Raw genomic sequence first — 19,919 nt, forward strand, 5'->3', positions numbered from 1 at the left:
AAGCTCTTCCATGAGCTCATTATTCTTCCTGAGCAACCAAAGCCAAACCTCTTGGTTGCCAGGGATTATTCTATTCTCCCCAGTAGCCAAAGCAGAAATAGCCATGGAAGACCAGATTCATGTGAATGGATGGAAAGGTGAGGTTTTAAGGTGGGTCAAGAACAGTTCTGAAATTCACTTCCTGTTATATAGTTCTGCTCTGCTGATTCAAAGGACACTATGTGGGTTATTCTCAGTAATCATGAGACTTTGATTTGGATTGTACAGGTTTGTAAACAAACTATGGCTTTGAGGATCCTTATAGCTCTACCTTATGTAAAAATTTCAAGGTCAGTGAAATGACAACCTGACACTCCCATTGTTACCACAATCTGATTCACAAGAAGGCAGATTCAAACAGCATAACAGAAGCCTAAGGGGCTGCCTAGGAGATACAATGTATTAATCTCTTATGGTCAGGCATGCAAGTTTGATGTCCACATCTCGCAAGATAAATGTGAAGCTATACATTGCATTTTATAAATGGGAAGCAGAGATGAAACTTATCTCTTCAGTTGGGGTTGCTGATTAACACCTGACACTTTTGTAAGTTTAAGGAAACCTAACAAAGTATGCCTATGGAGATTCTCAATCATCCAGGTCATGGTTGCCCCAAAGGTGCTTTTTCAAGAGGCAACTGGACTTTCTGGTTTTCTTTGAAGACGTTTGGCTTCTCATCCAAGAAGCTTCTTCAGCTCTGGCTGGATGGCAGGGAATAAATGCTTCCAGAATGGAAGGTGCTTCTTGGAAAAGCACCTTTGGGACCAACAGAAGTATGGCTGAGAAACGAAGCCTCTCTGTGGAACAGGAGTTTCTGTGCTAGCAGGCACCCATGATTGACGTTAAGAGCATTTGTAACCCACATTAACAGGTTTTCATCTATACATTCCCAAGAATATCTCCAAGAATTCCACCTCATTGGGGCACATTTCCTACTTGCACACAATTCTTCCTTTCTCTGGAGACCTCAATTTAATACATGTAAGTCAGAGGTGGGTTGCTGCCAGTTTGACCAAAATGGTAGTGGGAGCGGCGGGAGGCTCCACCCACCTGCCCAAACTTCTGTGCATGCACAGAAGCATTGCGGTCATGTGCATGAGTGAACCGGTAGTAAACCGGTTAGCAACCCACCACTGATGTAAATCCAGAAACAAACATTCAATCCCTTTTTCCTATGTCATGTTAAAAGCTAAACCATCCTCTGTCTATCCTTAAGCCTCATCTAAACAGTAAAGAATGTGCGACATCTTCAGAGCAAAGAATGCCCTAATATGGCAGCGAGTTAAATACCCTGAGAATTAAGTGGTCTTTATAAAAAAGCTGTGCTGATATTAGAAGGAAACCGTAAAGAAATAGAGAGAGAGAGAGAGAGAGATTCAACTCATTTTCCTGTACCATTCTGCAAAGATGTTGCGTTATAAACATCATCAAGATCTTGAATACTGGAAGCATCGGTTGAATCTTGATCGTTGGCTACAATTCCTATGGAAGAAAGGCTAGAAATAAAGGAGTGCATCCTTTTTGCATAAATATCCCTAATGTTAAAATAAGGGAGATCGTTTGTCTTTTCCTTGGGAGTGTTATTGCACTGATCTGTATCAATATCCTTCTGCTTCTGATAGTATTTTGAAAACTTGTTGAAAATGATAGTGATGGGAAGAGCGACCACCAATATTCCACAGATAATGCAGCTTGTGCCAATGATCTTTCCTCCAAGGGTGACTGGGAAAGTATCCCCGTAGCCAACGGTAGTCATGCTGATTGTGGCCCACCACCAGCAAATAGGGATATTAGTCAGCTCTGAACTGTCGCTATCTTTTTCCACTGAGTAGACCAGAACAGAAAAAATAGAAATCCCAACAGCCAAGAACAAAAGCAGAAGTCCAACTTCATGATAGCTGTGCCTTAAGGTTGCCCCCAAAGACCGCAATCCAACAGAATGCCGTGCTAATTTCAATATTCGGAATATCCTCATTAAGCGCAGAATTTGAACCACCTTCCCCATGTTTTCAATATCTTCGCTTTCTTCGTCTTTGGTGTCAACAGCCAAAGTGGCATAAAATGGAATGATCGATACAAAGTCAATGATATTCAGCGGGTTCTTCCAGAACTTCTTCTGACTCGGAGCAGCAGCTAACCTGATTATAAGCTCAGAGGTGAACCAGATGATGCATATCAGCTCCACAACATCCAGGATTGGGTTTTCAACCTCTTTGTCATTGACACCCACCTTCTGGAACTCTGGCATGCTGTGAATGCACATAGTCACAATAGATGCCAGGACCACACTTAAGGAAGACACAGCAATCAGTTTGGCTGATAAACAATGCGCAGGGTTCTCCATTCGGATCCATATTTTCTTGCGCAACTCTCCAAACCACTGGTTATCAAACTTCTCAAGCTCCTTCTCAAAGATGGAAGAGGTCTCATCATCAGAGGAATCTAGACTCCCACCTGGGCTTCTTTGATCCCATTCTCTATCAGGACATTCTTCTTTTCTTTCTTGGTACCAACCACTGCAACACGTATCAATGAAGAGTTCGTTGATCCCCCAGTACTCTATTTCCTGGCAAAAGGAGAAGACACAAAGTTCTTCCATAACATGGAGTTTACCTGTGTAATAAAAATTCAGCACGTATCTGAACAAAGAAGGGTTCCTATCAAAGTAATATTCCTTGTCTGCCACACTGTAGTCATCACAAAGTTCCAGAATTGCCTCTTCTGAATGGCACCTGAGTAGCTTCCCAAGCCTTGTATGAGGAAATTTGAGCAGTGTGCTTTGACCAATGGACTGTTTAAAACCACCAACATTCAAATTGACCAGCTCCTCATCTTGTCCTGGTCTGTGGAAGAATTCACCATACACCATTTTGATCACCGTGAGCTCTGCTTGCAAGGCACATAATATTACACTGCACCTAAAAAGGCAACACAAAACACAGGCAGGTGACCCAATCTAGTCTAGTCTGTTCATTGCAACGGTTTAAAATGGAAGGAGGAAAATTATGAACAATACTAAATATCATGAATGAAGGCAAACAATGTTGCTGGTTCCATTATAGGTCAGTCACCGGAACCAGCGGTTTTGTCTTCAGAGCTTTCGGACTCATGCTGGACCCATTCTCAAGGAACTTCTCTCTAGCAGAACATATTCCGGTAGAGAGAGGTTTCTCCAGGATGGGCTCCAGCATGAGTTTGAAAGCTCGAAAGACTAAATTTCTGGTTCTGTTGACCAAACCATATTGGATCTTGCAGTACTAAATGTTTTCAATGACGTGCTGTTAAATTACTTAAAAGACAGTTAATTAGATTAGAAGTAGCAAATACAATAAAGAATGCCTCACACTCTCTTTCCTTTTCCATCAACCCAGCTATCTAAAAATACAAAATAGTAATTTTATTGTTCTCACAGTTGTTTCACTTGAATTAATATTAATATTTCAGATAATTAACACCTTTTTTCCAGGCAAACTTATTTTTCCTTTTTTTCACTAGGAAAAAAGCCCAGAATGGATTTTGGTTCCTGATCTGTTCTAGTTCTAACTCTGTCATTTTATTTGAAAGAACAGATCTGCAATTTGGACGACTCCCAGTTATTGCTAGATTGACAGGTAGATGCCATGGCCAGGATATCTGAAGCAAGAGGCCTTGACAACTCACACTTACCACACCTAGAATGCATTACTGCCACATGTTCTATGTATAGCATTGCCTCTATTGTCATTGTACATCATGTATACAATGAAATTGGAATGTGAGGTTGTTTGGAAATCCATCTGGAAACTGCTATTGCTGCCCAATGCAGATACCCACACGGTGGTGGGTGAGAACCATATAATGCTTGTGTTGTGGGCACAGGATTAGTTTCATGTAGGATTTCAGGGAGAATCCAAAAGGCCAAAATTAACCTTTAAAAGCTAGAAGGCTTGGCTCTCAGGTATCTTCAGGACTGTCTCCTCCACATGGAACTGGTTCATCCCATATGAACATGCTTAGGATTTGGGTCCCAAAGAAGAGAATATATAAATATACTGTTCAGGGTTGAACTGTGAAGTCCTCGGTGTTCTATGAGCTTGGTTGTTTGCTTGCAGATGTTTCATTACCCAATTAGGTAACGTCATCAATGACTTGTGTGGGTGTATGAATAATAGATATGATTTTATAGTCTGCAAAGGCTTGTTTTTAGCATCCATTTATCTCTCCTGTTATTTGTTTTTGATATTAAACTGGTTATGTGATCATGTCCAGTTTAATATCCCTAAAACAAGCAAAGGCATAGTACTTAATATTGACATTTTAATTCACTGGGAAATAACTGATTGTCCTTTTTTCCCCTCTCTTCGTTTTCTGACAATCCTTATTTTGCTACTTACCAGGAAAGATAAAAAGTCTCTTCTTAAGGCATTTGCCAGTTCTAGAAGCATTTCCTACTGTAGCAGATTGTATCTACAAGTATTCAGGTGCTGCAACCAAACCAGAACTGAAATGACTTTCAAGCTGCCAAAATTTTGCACGTTCCAAAACATTCAAAGATACCTGAGGACAAAAAAACAAAACAAACAGGTCATGATTATTATATTACCCACACAGCTTTTAAGACAAGTGGTGATGAAAGCAATGTTGATCAGAAAAAAAAGAGATATAAGAAATGTGATTACAAAAGATTCATGTTAGAGGTTTTCATGACCTCTGAATTGATCCATGGTTGCCATTGGGGCCATAAACTGTTGAGCTGCTCCCAAAACTCAATTCCCACATAAGGCCAAGCCAGTAGTGGGTTTCAAATTTTTTAGAACCTCTTCTGTAGGTGTGGCCTGCTTTGTGGGAGTGGCTTGCCAGTCATGTGACTGAGTGGGAGTGGCTTGACAGTCATGCGATTGGGTGGGCGTGGCCAACTTGTAAAATGTGTTGAAACTCACTTAACAGCGCTCTTGCTTAGCAACCAAAATGTTGGCTCAGAAACTCTGGCATTTGAAGCACGCAAGTCTTAAAGCTGTCAAGTTACAAGACCCTTGCACCCCTAACCCTTTAGAGAGAAAAAAACCCAGGGGTGTTCAAACTTGACAGCTTTAAGACTTGTGGACTTCAACTCCCAGAATTACTCCTCCAGCATGTTGGCTCAGGAACTCTGGCACTGAAGTGTGCAAGTCTTAAAGCTGTCAAGTTACAAGATCCTTGCACCCCTAACCCTTTAGAAAAAAAACCCCAGGGGTGTTCAAACTTGACAGCTTTAAGACTTTAAGGTTTAGATAGGACTCTTAGAGGCGGGCGAGGCGATTGGTGAGCCAGCCAATCAGTGAGTGGCAGGTGGGGCAAGCGTGGTGCGGACAAGCAGGGGGAGGGAGCTGGAACCGGTTCTAAAGGGCACGGTAGATTTGTGGAACTTCTTCTATAGAAGAGGTTAGAACTGGCAGGAACCCGCCCCTGAGCCAAGTTGAAATTACTTAAGATTATCAATTACAAGATCCGGCACCAAATTGGGCAGGAATGTCGCAGCACAGCAGGGAAACCAGTACAGCAGAGGTGGGTTCCTATCAGTTTGGCCGAGTAGATAGTAACTCGGCTGCCCACGCACCCGAACCGGTTCTATTGAGGCGGCACCATCTTTATTTTTTGCTTCTGCGCAAGTGCAGAACAATCTCCATTGCAGAAATGTATTTTTCCCCTTTTCTTACATTCAGCACATGCACAGACCTTTTTAGGTGCAAATGCGCATGTGCCGAACTGGCAGTAATGCCAGTAGCAACCCACCTCTGCAGTACAGCCATAACAAACGCACAGGTTCTCACTTCTATGTATCTGCAGTGCAGATCCCTTGGAAACCGTGATTTGATGGTTGAGGTTTTGTGGTCCAAATGGTTTGTCTCTACTTCGGGGTTTCCTCATGCAATCTGTGGTTTTATTAGCTGACTCAGACTTCCGTATGCTCTTTCTCTGCATAGCATCATCCTTATTTAAGGCTCAAAAATCCTAATCCTAAGGACTAGAAAACCCTTCAAGTTGCAAAATTAAAAATTATTTTATTCATTTACAGGTAAATTTTGTATATTGCTACATTTTAATAAGAATTCCCATCTTGAAATGATGATGTCTCTGGACATTCTTTTTAAATAAATAGCTAGGATTATAAAGATTTTTTATAGGCACAAAGCACCAAGTAACTCCTGTGGAGATTGTGTGTGTATATGTGTATGTTTGCATACACAAACACAAATACGCAACCCCCACTTATATACATTTATACATATATATGCTATTGGCATTTACAGGAGACACATTTCCTATAGCCACATCTAGATCAGAGGTGGGCTGCTCCCAATTCGGCCAGGACCAGGCGAACTGGTAGTGGCAGTGGCGGGAGGCTCCACCCATCCACACAGACGCTTCTGCACATGTGCAGAAGCATCATGCACGAGCACGAGTGAATCGGTGGCACCGGGATTTGCAACCCACCTCTGCTCTAGATCTAACTTATTGTACCTTCAAAATATCACATAGCAATAGCACTTAGATTTACATACCACTTTACAGTGCTTTCACAGCCTTTTCTAAAAGATTTACAGAGTCAGCCTCTTGCCCCCAACAATCTGGGTCCTCATTTTAACCCCCTTGGAAGGATAGAAGGCTGAGTCAGCCTTGAGCCTGGTGAGATTTGAACTGCCAAATTGCAGGTGCCACAAAATATCAGGATAATCACTGCAATTAAGTATTATTTAGAAAATTTACATTCTGTCCAATCTCTCATTGGCTTTGGAAGACTTACAATCACTAAAACATAGATGACAATAACATTAAAAGCTTAAAAGAAACTTGAAATAAAAGAGGGAACATTAAAAGTTCTGGGTAAATATGTTTTAAGTTCCTTTCTAAACTTTAACAATGATAGGAGTTCAATTTCAGTAGCAGCTTGTTCTTAAGTTTATTACTCTGTAATTCTAATTTATTATGACATAAATGATATACAAATAAAATACCAATAGCAGTTGATGCTACAACCTAGGTCCCTCCACAAAAATAAAGATGTTGATAGTCATCATAAATTCTGAATGTTGGCAGGGGCCACTGAGGTTATTAAATCCAATTTTCTGTTCAATGCAGTCATTCAGATTAAAGTATTTGTGATATATGACTATTTAAGGTCTGCTTGGTCATGTTCAGCAAACACTATTTCTCTGAGTAACTGACTTTCCCTTCCAAATGGTGTTACTATTAGGAAAATGGTCTTGCCATTCAGTGAAATTTGTCTTCTTGTGACTTAAAGGAACATCATATATGTTTGCCATCTTGAGTTCCTTATAAAAGTATTAAGGGAGGGGGAGAGAATCTAATAATAATTATTATTATTTTGTGTCTGTATGTTGGAGTGATAGAGAACATTGACTTGTCAAAAACAGTATCATCTGAAACAATAAAAGTAACATAAATGACCCCACAAAAAGATGCCAGGCTTCGAACTACCACATCAGCAGTGGACAATCCTGAATAGAATTCACACCTAACATGGCGTTTCTCTATAAATGGGGCATAGTAGCCTCCTCTGCAGCATGCCATGTCAAACTGTAGATCACATCATGACCGGCTGTAAGCTGAGGGCATATATCACTCCAGTATCTGATTTTTAAAATATAAACGATGCTTTGCTTCAATGGTTAGATCATGGCCTTGACCTTGGAATTTGAAGATAGATCTTTTTAACATTTGTATTCCATTGTGTTCTACTCCTCTAGATGAAATGTTAATATATACGTATATTGCTAGTCCATGTATGATATGCCATACACTAAACAAATAATCCTATAGAAATGTATTATACCATTTCCAAAATGACCCAAAGTGTTCTATTTTGATGTTAATAATAAAATCCTGAAAAGGATACATAGATGTCTCGCTTAATGACTACTCATCCAGTGCCCAAGATTCAAGTTCCAACTGTGGCCATATGACAAGGACTACCTATACCCATGATGGCAAACCTATGTGGCACACAGAGCTATTGCCCTGGGCGTTGCCTTGTCAGCTCCAGCGCATGTGCGCGCTGGCCAATTGGCTTCGGCCTTCTTTTGAGGCTGTTTTGTCCCCCCGGAGGTTTCCTTGAAGCATCCAGAGTGCGAAAAACTGGCCAAGCGGGCAAACCGGAAATTAAAGAACGGACTTCTGGTTTGTTCATAGGGCCGTTTTTTACCCTCCGGAGCCTTCAGGAGGCTTCCCTGGAGGCTCCAGAGGGCGAAAAACGGCCCTACGAACAAACTGGAGGAGGGCCTGGGGGGGGGAAGGCTGTTTTCGCCCTCCCCAGGCCCCTAGAAAGTTTCTGGAAGGGAGTGCTGGTCGCGCGCATGTGTGTGTGTGGGGTGTACACACATGTGCACTGGGTCGCACACATAGCATTATGGGTGTGGCACACCTGTGCACGACCCCCCTGCACTCCCCCCGCTTTTGGAACGCAAGCCAAAAAAAGGTTAGCGATCACTGACCTATACTATAGATACTAGTGAGCACTCAAGAGATGGCTGCTCCTACAAAAAAAAAATAACATCACATTGTAGTGACTTTGGTATAGCAAAAAAAAGAGGTTTTTTAAAATAAAAGGTTAATTAAGGTTAATGGACTGCTAAGCAGAAAAAGAAAAATGTAGTGGGAAGACAGTTCACTGTATTTATATATGGATCATTAGCTTCATTTTGTTCAACCTCCAACAGTAGGACGCTGATTCCACAAAATTTGAAATGTGAGAATGTGCAAGACATGAATTGGGCAATTTAAAAAGGGAACGTTAGAATATACCATAAACAAATATTCACTATGATTCTTTGTATGAAGCTCATTCACCTAAAACATATAAGTATTGCTTCAACTACAGCCTAGCTTTATTTGGGCCAAGATAATCAACACAGCTTTAGGCACTCTGATCTAAATAAAGATAAATCCTGACAGTTTATATCACTTGAATAAAACATAGTGCATCTAATTAGAAGGTTAATGCTAGACTCCTCTCCATCCGTTGCCTTCAAGACAACCACTATGATCAAATACTTTGACTGGTTGGGAGATCTGCAAGTTATAGATCAGGCATTTCAGAAAAATGCAAGCTGGGACCATTAAATAATAGAAAAGATTAAGTTAACTGGGACTACTTGTCCCAAAAATCAGTTTTGCACCTATTCTCAGCCACGTGCGGAAATGTACACGCAATAAATTCTCGCAAAAGGCACTGCATTGCATTTGGCTTGAAACTCCATCCAGCATGGGTACTCAATCCTATCATAATTCAACTGTGCATAACATGATCAAGTAGCTTGCACAGGTGATATGCCAGCAGAGATGTAGGCAGATTAAGGATAACTAATTTGTCTTCTTTTTAATAAAAAAGTGTACAATTATCGTTATGGAAATTTTAATAAACAAACTAATGAGGAACGCAATATCACCAGATGTTTTATGGCGCTTTGTGGTTTTATTTAATTGTTATAGTTTGAGATTCGACTGTTGTGAGCTATCCAGAGTTGTGTTTCAAAATGGGTAGCCATCAAAATCTTTTAAATATAACTTCTGTATAATTTTTCATATAAAGTCCCTTTTAACCTCTCTCCGCTATTCACTATGAATGTATAATAGTTACTACTCTTTCTCAAGAATGATTCCAGAGTCATGAGTAACAATGCATCTCCCTCCCCAAATTTCCATGGCAATAAAAATATTTACTATTAAGTGAATTGTAACACATTTCCAATACATTGATAGGCATCAGATTAATACACAAGGTCCATTCCATTCCAAGTATTTCTATTTCTATTCAATATTTTGGATGGAGAAAATTAGCTCATTGAACCTCTTGGAGTTAATTTGCCTTCTCCAATGCCAAGGGCTTTTGAAAATCATTTTTGCTTGCAATCAGCATTTCAAACATGGTAAAAAAATTCCATACCAGACTTCTAGGGGGCTTTCTAATACAAAAGAGGCGAGCTGCTAACTGTTGTTTCCACCAGAGGCCTCCAACATTCATCTAAACTATAACTGTACTGTAACAACAATTTGAAGTCAAAAGACATTTTAAAAATATAGTATCACCTAACCAGCAATTTCACCCAAGGAGACTTGCAGTACAGTTTCACACCTATACTCATGGCAAAGGAAGAGTCTCCAGATTGCAAAATACTATACACAAATACATCAGAAAAACTAGTTGATTTCTAATCAATATTTTTTTAAAAAAACAGATATACATCTAACATCATTAAAGGAATTCTCAGTTATATTTCATTACCAACGATGGTGGAATATCCAGCTAGATTAGAAGGAGGTGTTAAGAAGGTACTGAGCTTAGAGGCCTTGCATTGCAGAACGTGACACAGGCCTTATCTCTCCCCAGAATCCTTAAGCCTTAACTGAACATTTCCAAGGGAATTAGTGAGTTTGGTAAGATTCCTGTAACATAGGTGACTAACAATAAAGCTTCTACTTGAGAATATTGATGAGTGGTTCTGATTGCTTGCACCTGACGCTAATTCTAAGGTGGCCATCTTCAGCAAAGTACTAAATGGTCCATTCAAATTTAAATGGCCTAAATCAAGGGTGTCAAACTGGCAGGCTGCGGGCCGGATGCATCATGTGTAGGCCACGCCTACCCCAGCTCCGTGAAGGGGGAAAGCATCACGAAACATCACGTGACAGCAACGTGACACGGCAAGTTTGACACCCATGGTCTAAATGGTTTGTGAAATAGTTGAGCTAGCACTCTTCAAGAGGTTCTGATCTACTTCCTGGAGACCATGGCCAAAGATTCTTAAAACACTACGTTTTAATAACTTAGAAGGTTCTAATGAATTGGGAATTAGAATAAAAAGATTACAATATATTTGCTTAACCCAAGGGGCACCCTCCTTACCTTCTCCTTTCTCTGCCCTCATCCCCACAACCTACAAGCTAACCCTAACCCTACCCAAACTCTCTGCCCCTCATTTGCCAAGCATTCCCCCCCCCCATTGTTTCCACATCAGAATATCTCTACACCAGGTTTGCCTATGAACTAAACCAAGTGTACTTCAATCCATGCTTGAATGCCCAGTTTGGACATGAGCAGTTCTACACACAGAACGTTTTGCAAATACCTATTCCCTTCTTTAACCCCCCATCTTCTTTGCTCCCATTCTGGACCTCAGGTTGAAGCTAATATTTTTCCTATTGGCTGTGATCCAGAAGATATGTTATTTGTTTTTCCTTTAATCTTCTTTATCAGCATTGCTCTGCTATTTAAATGATGGATCACTGTCTTTGTCTTGCAGAAATTCTGGCAGGCCCCATCCTTATTCCTCTCAGTCAACCAAACTTCCAGAAGGCCAGACTTCAAAATTCCCACAAGTGAGAGCTGACATACAGTTGGAAAATACCACTCTAATTAGAATTTACAAGCACAATCAACAAGGAATATCATAATAAACTCAGTTTTAGAGGGGGAAAAAACAAAGCAAAAGGAAGATGGTTTGGGAACTTGTCCCACAAGTGTCACCGAGCCATAATGAAACCTTAAGTAAACTGGTCTCTAGGTTCATCACCATCCTAAATGAACCTAGAGACCAATTACTTAAGGTGACACTTGTGTATGTATAAATGTATTTTTTCTCCAATTTAGAAATGTTTCTTATTCTTGCTGTAGTGAAACAGTAGTTAGAGTATAGAACTGCAGGCTACGTCTGCTGCCTGCCTGCCAGCTGCCTGCAATTTGGCTGATCAAATCTCACCGGGCTCAAGGTTGACTCAGCCTTCCATCCTTCCAAAGTGGGTAAAATGAGGACTCAGGTTGTTGGGGAAAATATGCTGACTCTGTAAACCGCTTAGAGAGGGCTGTAAAGCACTGTGAAGCGGTATATAAGTCTAAGTGCTAATGCTATTCTTACCTAGGAATAACAGTTTATGCAGCCCAGCGAGCAAACTGTGCAAAATATTTCCTTTTCAAATGTGAGCATCATTGTTTTTCCTTTCAGAAAGGAAGAAAAAAACATTTTACATTTACTTCAGCCAGTTTTATTGCCCTGCCTTACAAAATCAAAGACAGAACACGGAATGATATTGCTTAAGAAATTTCCATCTTGTAGATCATATTTGCAGCAACACAATAAGGAGATCGTTTGTAGAGGTTCAATTCCGCCCGGCTGGAGAAAGCATTCCTGCAGCTGCAGTTTGGCACAGGCTGTTTAAATTGCTGAAAAAACCTATAGCAAAAGCAAACAAACCCATCTAGGTAGAAGCCTGAATGGTATCAATCTCTCTACAGATGCTTTGTAGCCAAAGAGCAATTGAAAATATATGTAGCTTTGGTAATAAGTCCTTTCTAGTTTGGCTACTCGGTGATTTGATGTTGGATGATGGGTGATGTTATACACGCAGCTTCATTCAGCTTTTCTGACTCAGTGGAACCCACACATTACGGACTGGAGGAAGAGGGGCGATCCTTGGTGGCTTTTGCCAGAAAAAAGGTAAAATGTCTAATCCAGCCCCGCTTTCATTTTGGAGTATTGTGAGGACTTGCAAAGCCATTACTATATATCATCAGTCACCCAGCTAATCCTCCAGATCGCTGCAGTGAGACTCTCTGAGCAAAGTGATTCAGCAAAAGCTGAATTGGAGCCAAAAGCTTTCACATGATTACACTTCCTAGGTGACATTGATTTGGCCATTAAGACTTTTCACTGCTGTGGGAGAGTGTATTAAATAATTAGGATTACCCTGAGGGCCAAATGCCAGTCATTCATTCAGTTCCCCCATCTCATCTTCCTCAACTGGACCATGCTGGCTTGTGTTTTGAACTGTAATTGTGGGAATGTTTCCTGATACAAGCTTGTGTTTCTCAGGGGGTCAAGACAGGGTGAAAAATGACCTACCCTCTGTACTTTTTGTCTCTAAAGAATTATTCAAATCAGATGTTCTCATCTTTTCTAAAGGTCATCTTCTATTTATAAGAGAAGTCCTGGTTTTATAGTCCATTAGCATTCTTGTTATTACTACCAATTTCAAATTCCTATACAGTGAAAACTACAATAAGAAATAAAAAGTAAGAAGGGAATTCTTTAAACATCTGTCAGCTCATTCATTCACTGCCCTTTTTCTCTTTCCCTTTTTCTCCTTTCAGTAAAATTTATTCCTGACACCAAATCACTATTGTTGGTTTTCTTTTTCTTTACAAAGTTTGTAGTGAAGCTCTTATTTCGTATTACTAAGAAATCTGTGGAGTTGAATGAAGCTTCCTCCCCATGCAGTATACATACAGCAAGATTATAGCATTGTATTACTTTTCATTTTAGGAAATAATTCTAGCCCAGCATTACACACATTTTCTGGTTGTTGTTAAATCATTTACACCTTGTGATGGATGTTCAATGTATGTTTTTCTTTTTAAAGGAGTAAGTGTATACTTAAAAGTTCGGTGTGTCTATCCAAACATGTCCATGAAAGAAACCTAAGTACTCAATCAGAAGAAGCTGAGATTATTCTTGGCTTCTCACTGCTTCTACATACAATGAGATTATGCAACTCAGAATTTGGCACTTGTTTTGGGGCCCACTTATCAGCTGCACTCCCTAGACTCTAAAGAGAATACACTTAATTCTGCATACCCTGGAAGAGTCAATTAAACATTTATTTTCTAAAGTGAAGTATAAGTTTCTTCATTTCAATTGCAACAGAAGTGAAAATGTTTTCACTTGCATAAGGTACATTTACACATTTAAATAACAAGGCTGCCTCTTAAACAGGCATAAACAAGTCATCTCTTTAAACCCTCATCTGTTTTGCTATCAGACTGAAACTATGTGTGATTGGATCCCAAGTCTTAAATTTACATGCAGCGGTCTAGAAGTAAACCCGAAGGTATACCCACACTGGAATTACTGGATTTCTTTGCAGTGAATTAAGGACTCTTAAGTTTGTTCCGGGGTGTGGGTGGGGTGGGGGTGTAGAATAGAATCCTGATTTGATGTACATCAAAAAATGCATTCTGTAGCCAAATGTAAACAATCCATTTCCAATTTTTTACAAAGGTAGAAAGGAATATCTCGCTGCAAAGTTTGATCGTTTCTGGAACCTTGGCCCAGAGGTTGGCAGGTTGCATAACTCTGCAGATGAGCTTGCAAAAATTTCTCAGCCTGTCATCACTGGTCAGAAAGCAAGTTCAGCAAGACATCCAGCAATAGGCCATCTTATGCAGTTACCTGCAAAGTCAATTTCCCACGACAATTTCTGCAGCAAGGGTAAAGACTTCATGTCATCCACTAAAACTTCAGGCGCATGTGGAAAACCTCACAAATATCCCTGCTGGCCACTTGGGAATTTCTAAAAGACCCAAACTTTGACTTTTAGCCTGGATAGTGAAACCAGTCACAGATGCTGGGCAAAACTATAACTCAACATCTGTAAAGGAAGACATGGGAGGGGGGGCCTGCAGCTTGTTCTTTCTTATCCAAAAAGTAATCAGAGTTAGGAATGGGCAAGAACCCAGACTGGGACCACAATGTGATGCGAACAAATTTTATTTGTCCCTCCTGCGTTCTTTTCTCATAAAATGCCCTTTAATGATGTTCTTGGCTACAATATTGCTTCAGATTCCCCGGAAATGCATGCATATCACAACTGCTCTTTTTAAGAACTAACAAGGCATAACAATATACTACTACTGTAACAAGGCATATAGCCCTTAGAAATCCCCTTGTGTTCTACCACACTTGCTTCTACTAACAAAGCATGTAAGTTGCAGTTTAATTATTTTTTAAAAAAATGGACACATAAAACATCTACCATAATAAAAACCTAAGCCACCCAATTCCACCACAGAGGCACAGGTACAAATCCACAGCAGTCATCAATCCAGCTCTTCTCCCCCTTGTTCCTTCTCTTGCTGAAATGCATTGAAATATATTTCAGTACTCATGTAATTAATGACTTTCCACTTTTGCTGACAAACTAGACTAAGATTCAGCACAGCAAGGCAGAACAAGGGTCAATGTTTGCAGAAACAGATACTGCAATTTCTCACTGATGGGTCACATTATAGAAATATAAATTGTACAGCAAGCTCATTCCATAGTCTGTCATTAATGCATCTGAATTTTCTGCCTGCTTTATTCCTTTGCTTGTGGAAATTTGTTCCCATACTTCTCTTTACGTAAGACTTGGACCACTGACATGTTTATTGCTGATCAACTCTCCTTCCATCTTCTGGGAAGAACCATAAAAGAAAAACATTAAACCCTTCCAAACACACTTTTAAAATTCAAGTAAGATGTTCTAAAAAGCAAACAAACTCTTGATTTGAAAAGGATATTCTGCTTCTAGGGCTCCAATTACTACTACAGCCGACAGGCTAAGGAACAGTGCAATGGTTGCAGTTGTAAACAATGCTTTAAAGGAAATCAATCTAACCTCCTATCAAAAATATATTTTGGGAAAATACGATAGCTCTCTGCAGCCTGACTTTCTTCCCTTGGAAATAACAAGCCTTTCAGGAGCTATCATACCGTACCAGAAGGGAGCACAATACCCTTGCTGGGCACCCTACACATTTCTCTCCACCAAGCGCAGTCAGAAACAGGGACAGACAGTCCAATTCCACAGACGCTACTAGCTAGAGCAGTTTCAAGTTTAGAAGGTAAAATATCTCGCAAGGAACGGGATCACCATTGTTCAAAGTGAAGGAAAGCACCTCCATCCAAACACACAACACACAACACACACACAACACACACACTTTCCTCATCCCCATTCTACCGTGCCTGTACGGTACTTTAACGCCTGGCTTTTAAGAAAAGATCCACCTCAAACTGACACTCCTCCCCTCCGGCGGCGCCTTTTAATCCTACTTCAAAACACGTATAACTTAGTTAAAATTCAGCCTTGGGAACCGGCGAGTTTAGATAAAGAGTACGCTGCCCTGCAGCCAGCGCCTCCTCTAGTAAACCATTGCACACTTGCAACGCAAAGGGGCGACGTCCCAACCAAATCCCGGCTGTCCGAGCGGAGATTTCAGATCCCAGTCAGTCCCAGATGCACCGTCCCGGCTTAGGGCTCCGATTTTCTAACTAGTATAAAACCGGACTCTGCTTTCCTTTCCTCCTCCTCCTTCACCGGGAGAGAGATTCCGTTTTGTAGCCGGGTATAAAGAAGGACGTCCCAACCGAGAAAAAGAGAAATCACACCACCCAGGCTCTTTATCACTCGCCGGTGCCGGGAAAACTTGAAAGCACCAGAAGCCGCGAAGAAGGGCATCCGAGCTGCAGCAGCGCACGGAGCGAAGTTTCCTTTGCCCCGGGACGATAGAGGAAGGGATGTGGGTGGTGGGAGGCAGCAAAAGTGGGGAGCCGGAGGAAAAAAATGAAGCGGTGGCACGAAACTTTGGCGCTACCGGCTATGGGGCTGGTTTGCGGATGCCCAGCAGCGACACCTCGGAGGGTTGGAAGAAGAGACCGAGCGCGCCCCTCTTCCGGGAAAGAGGGTTGCAAATACCTGCAGAGCGCAACGGGATCGAGCAGAGCAGGGGGCTCTGTTTGTGGGCGCCGCAGCGGAGAGCCTAAACAACATGGGCGTCCCGCAGCTTTGAAAGACGTCCCGGTGCAGCAGTGGAAGTGGAAGGGGGGGGGGGGAGAGGCAGAGGAGGAGCGCGAAGCAAGGAAAAGGGCAGGGCTTGAGGAACGCCGGGCCTCCTCCCTCCCGCCGTCTTCGGGTGGTGCCCCGTCCCCCTCCGTCGTCCCTGCGGGGAAGCGACCGCGAGCAGTTTCGGGAGGGCAGGTGAGAGCTCCCTTTCCCCCGGGCGGTGGGTTGTTTTTTGCTTTTGTTTTTTGTTTGCAACGCGACGGGAAGGGAGCGCTTCTCTCTGCCAGCGCGGCTAACAAGTTTGCAGATCGGGAATGATGGGAGTTGAAGTCCAACGCGTGTAAGCAGGTTGGTGGGAAGGCTGCTATATAAAATGGTGCAGGGCGACTTGTTTGTGTTCTGTCTTCCACCTGTCTCTCCCTCACACACACTCCCGACTCCAGTATTCCAGGAAATAAAATAATAAGATATATGTGCAGTCACTTTCTGCTGCAATGAAAGGACCGGATTGGGAACCATGCTAAAAAACGAACGCTGTGCTAAAAGTCTGGAGAGATTTTCAGTCGTCCAGGAAGGTCACGGTTGTCACAAAGGTGCTTTTTCAGGACGCAGCTGGACTTTCTTTTGTTGTTTTTAGAAGACGTTTCGCTTCTAGTCCAAGAAGCTTCTTCAGCTCCCCCACTATCCTGTCAGAGCTGAAGAAGCTGCTTGGGTGAGCAGCGAAAGGACTTCAAAGAAGAAAAACAAGAAAGTCCCGTTGCCTCCTGAAAAAGCACCTTTGGGAGAAGGCTGTACTGGAGCACGCCCATCGGGAACTCCCACCGTAGCTCAATGGGAGAAGGTGGGGGTTGAATGTAGAAAGGGTTAAAGTCTTGCCCAGCCATCTGCAGGTAGGGCTGAGAAAGGCTTATCTCCAACCTGATGCCCTCAAAGGTGTTCAGGGACCACCGTGCCTAATTTTGTAAATAGCTTTGGGTTAGGGTTCATTGGCCAGTGGCCTTTCCCATCATGTGGCACCTGTAGAAAAATAATTTAAGGTACTTTTGTTTTGTTTGAGGGATAGGAATGTCCGGGCATTCTCAGTTTATGCCTTCAGTATTTGTTTTCAACAGATTAAAAATCTTAATAGCACTTAGAAATGTTCAGGTTGCCAAAAGAATCGTATTGTACAAGAGAGTCCAACCAGCTTTTTCCACAGTTCTTGAAATCTATTCCACTCTTCCTTAACTTGGCACCCTCCGTGTGTTTCAACTTCCTCGTCCCATTATCCCTGTGCTGTGGAATTGGAACTGATCCGACAGTTCTGGAGGGCATCTACTTTGTACTGCCAAGAATGAAATGCATTGCCCAGCGGAGCTCATTTCTCTCTTTTTTACTTTAGAGAAGGTGTTCCTCCAACCGCGCAAGCCAGGGAAGCCCCCATCCGCGCACGCGCGGGGATGCAGGTAGAGCGCGAAAAAAACCCTCCTCCCCGATACTGGTCGGCGTAAGAAACCGCGGAACCGGTCCCCGGTGCCCAAAAGGTTGGGAACTGCTGCTTTAGAGCCAAGTGTCTTCAGAAAGATTGTTCTGAACGTTGAAATTTTGAATGGCTGTTATGCGGTGCTCCAGGTTCACCAGAGCAGGATTGGGACTGAAGTCTGCGGGTTTTAGAACACTCCCAAGTTTAAGAAGACGAACACGTGGAATTCATATTTCTATGTTCTAGAAAATAGGGTTGATTGAGGAGAGGATGAAGTATTTGGGATCCTAGATTGTTTAGTGGATTTGCTACTCTTTTCCATAAATAATGGAAGTTTCTATTTCCCCCAGTTTTCTTCTGATCTATTTTTAATTTTGTCAAGCATGTATAAGATAACAGATATAAGTATAAACATAAATAAGAATACAGGAAATGGCTATGAATAAGTGGGGACAGTAGGACAGGGACTATAGGCACGCTGGTGCATTTATGCACGCCCCTTACAGACCTCTTAGGATGGGGTGTGAGATGAGGTCGACAGTAGACAGACTAAGGTTAAAGTTTGGGGAGTTTGGGGATGAAACCACAAAGGCAGGTAGTGCATTCCAGGCATTGACCATTCTGTTGCTGAAGTATTTTCTGCAATCGAGTTTGGAGCAATTTACCTTACTTTTGTATCTATTGAGAGAGTGAGCCACACAAAGTCAACTCAGTTGTTCTGTACTGTGTATTGAGATGCAGAAGTTAAGACTAACTGTGTGTTGCTTCTGTTCAGTGTCACAGCCTGGGCTGGAGAGTTGCTGCGTGTATGGATTTATGAAATGAAAAACCAAGCCTCCACTTGCAAAGAAGGGACAACATTGAAAAAAAAGATTAACAATTAAACAATTTGATTTCTAGAAGTAGCTATGGCAGGACCATATATCTGGACAATCAGTAGAGTTAAATTTCCCAGTAGCTCTTTTTTATTATTATTTAGTAGTCATTTGGCTATTGCAGACAGAGTAGTCCCACCTGTGGTAACTGGATCCAAAGGTATATAGGTAGTCCTTGAATTACAACTACAACTGAGTGCAAACTTTTCTGTTGCTAAGCAAGACAGCTGTTAAGTAATATTTTGCCCCATTCTACAACTTTTCTTGCCACAATTGCTAAGTGAATCATTGCAGCTGTTAAGTGAATAACATGGTTGTTAAGTGAATCTGGCATCTCCAATTGACAATTACAATTCATCAGAAGGTTGCAATGTTGCATGACCCCGGGACACTGCATCCGTCATAAATATGAGTCAGATGTCAAGGATCCAACTTTTGATGTGATCATGGGGATGCTGTAAGGGTCGTAAGTATGAGAAATAGTCATAAATCACTTTTTTCAGTGCCATTATAACTTCAAACAAATGGTTATAAGCTGAGGACTATCTGTACTTCAGGTTTTTGTTTCATTTACTTTTATGAGTATTTTACTTATATTCAGTCTTTATTGTTTTTCTAAGCAAGGCAACAAACATATCTAATCTCCTTTTCTCCTCCTAGTTTCCCCACTACAACAACCCTACGAAATAGTTGAACAGACAGAGAGAGTAACCTGCCCAAATTCAATCAGCTGGCATGGCTTTTATTTTTAATTCTATTCCTATGTTTTTCCATTTTTAAAAAATTTTCTTCCAGCTTATTCCTTTTGTTGTTGTTGTTTATCATGAGTGTTACCAATATAATGCCTTTATAAGTCTCAATAACACTATTTTGAACTGGTATTACTCAAATTTGAAACATCTTTTTAAATGAATTAGTAGATTGCACAAATATGGAAATACAACTAATAAAATATTAGACAAAAAGGA

At 41.4% G+C, this 19,919-nt stretch overlaps 1 protein-coding gene across 1 annotated transcript in view; it reads right to left on the bottom strand.

The window, feature by feature from the left end:
• KCNS3 (potassium voltage-gated channel modifier subfamily S member 3) overlaps window positions 1–17,038 on the bottom strand; it is a 43,507-nt gene extending 26,469 nt beyond the window's left edge. Inside the window, exons 1-3 of the mRNA XM_081945740.1 lie at window positions 16,528–17,038; window positions 4,413–4,575; window positions 1,435–2,957 (exon numbers count right to left, since the gene is read on the bottom strand). Coding sequence (XP_081801866.1) covers window positions 1,435–2,908 — 1,474 coding nt within the window. The 5' untranslated portion in view covers window positions 2,909–2,957; window positions 4,413–4,575; window positions 16,528–17,038. The remainder of the gene's footprint in view (window positions 1–1,434; window positions 2,958–4,412; window positions 4,576–16,527) is intronic.
• Window positions 17,039–19,919: the final 2,881 nt, after the last annotated feature.

The sequence above is a fragment of the Natrix helvetica genome, assembly GCF_964273705.1.
Source record: "Natrix helvetica genome assembly, chromosome: 2".
NCBI classification, from domain to species: Eukaryota; Metazoa; Chordata; class Lepidosauria; order Squamata; family Natricidae; genus Natrix; species Natrix helvetica.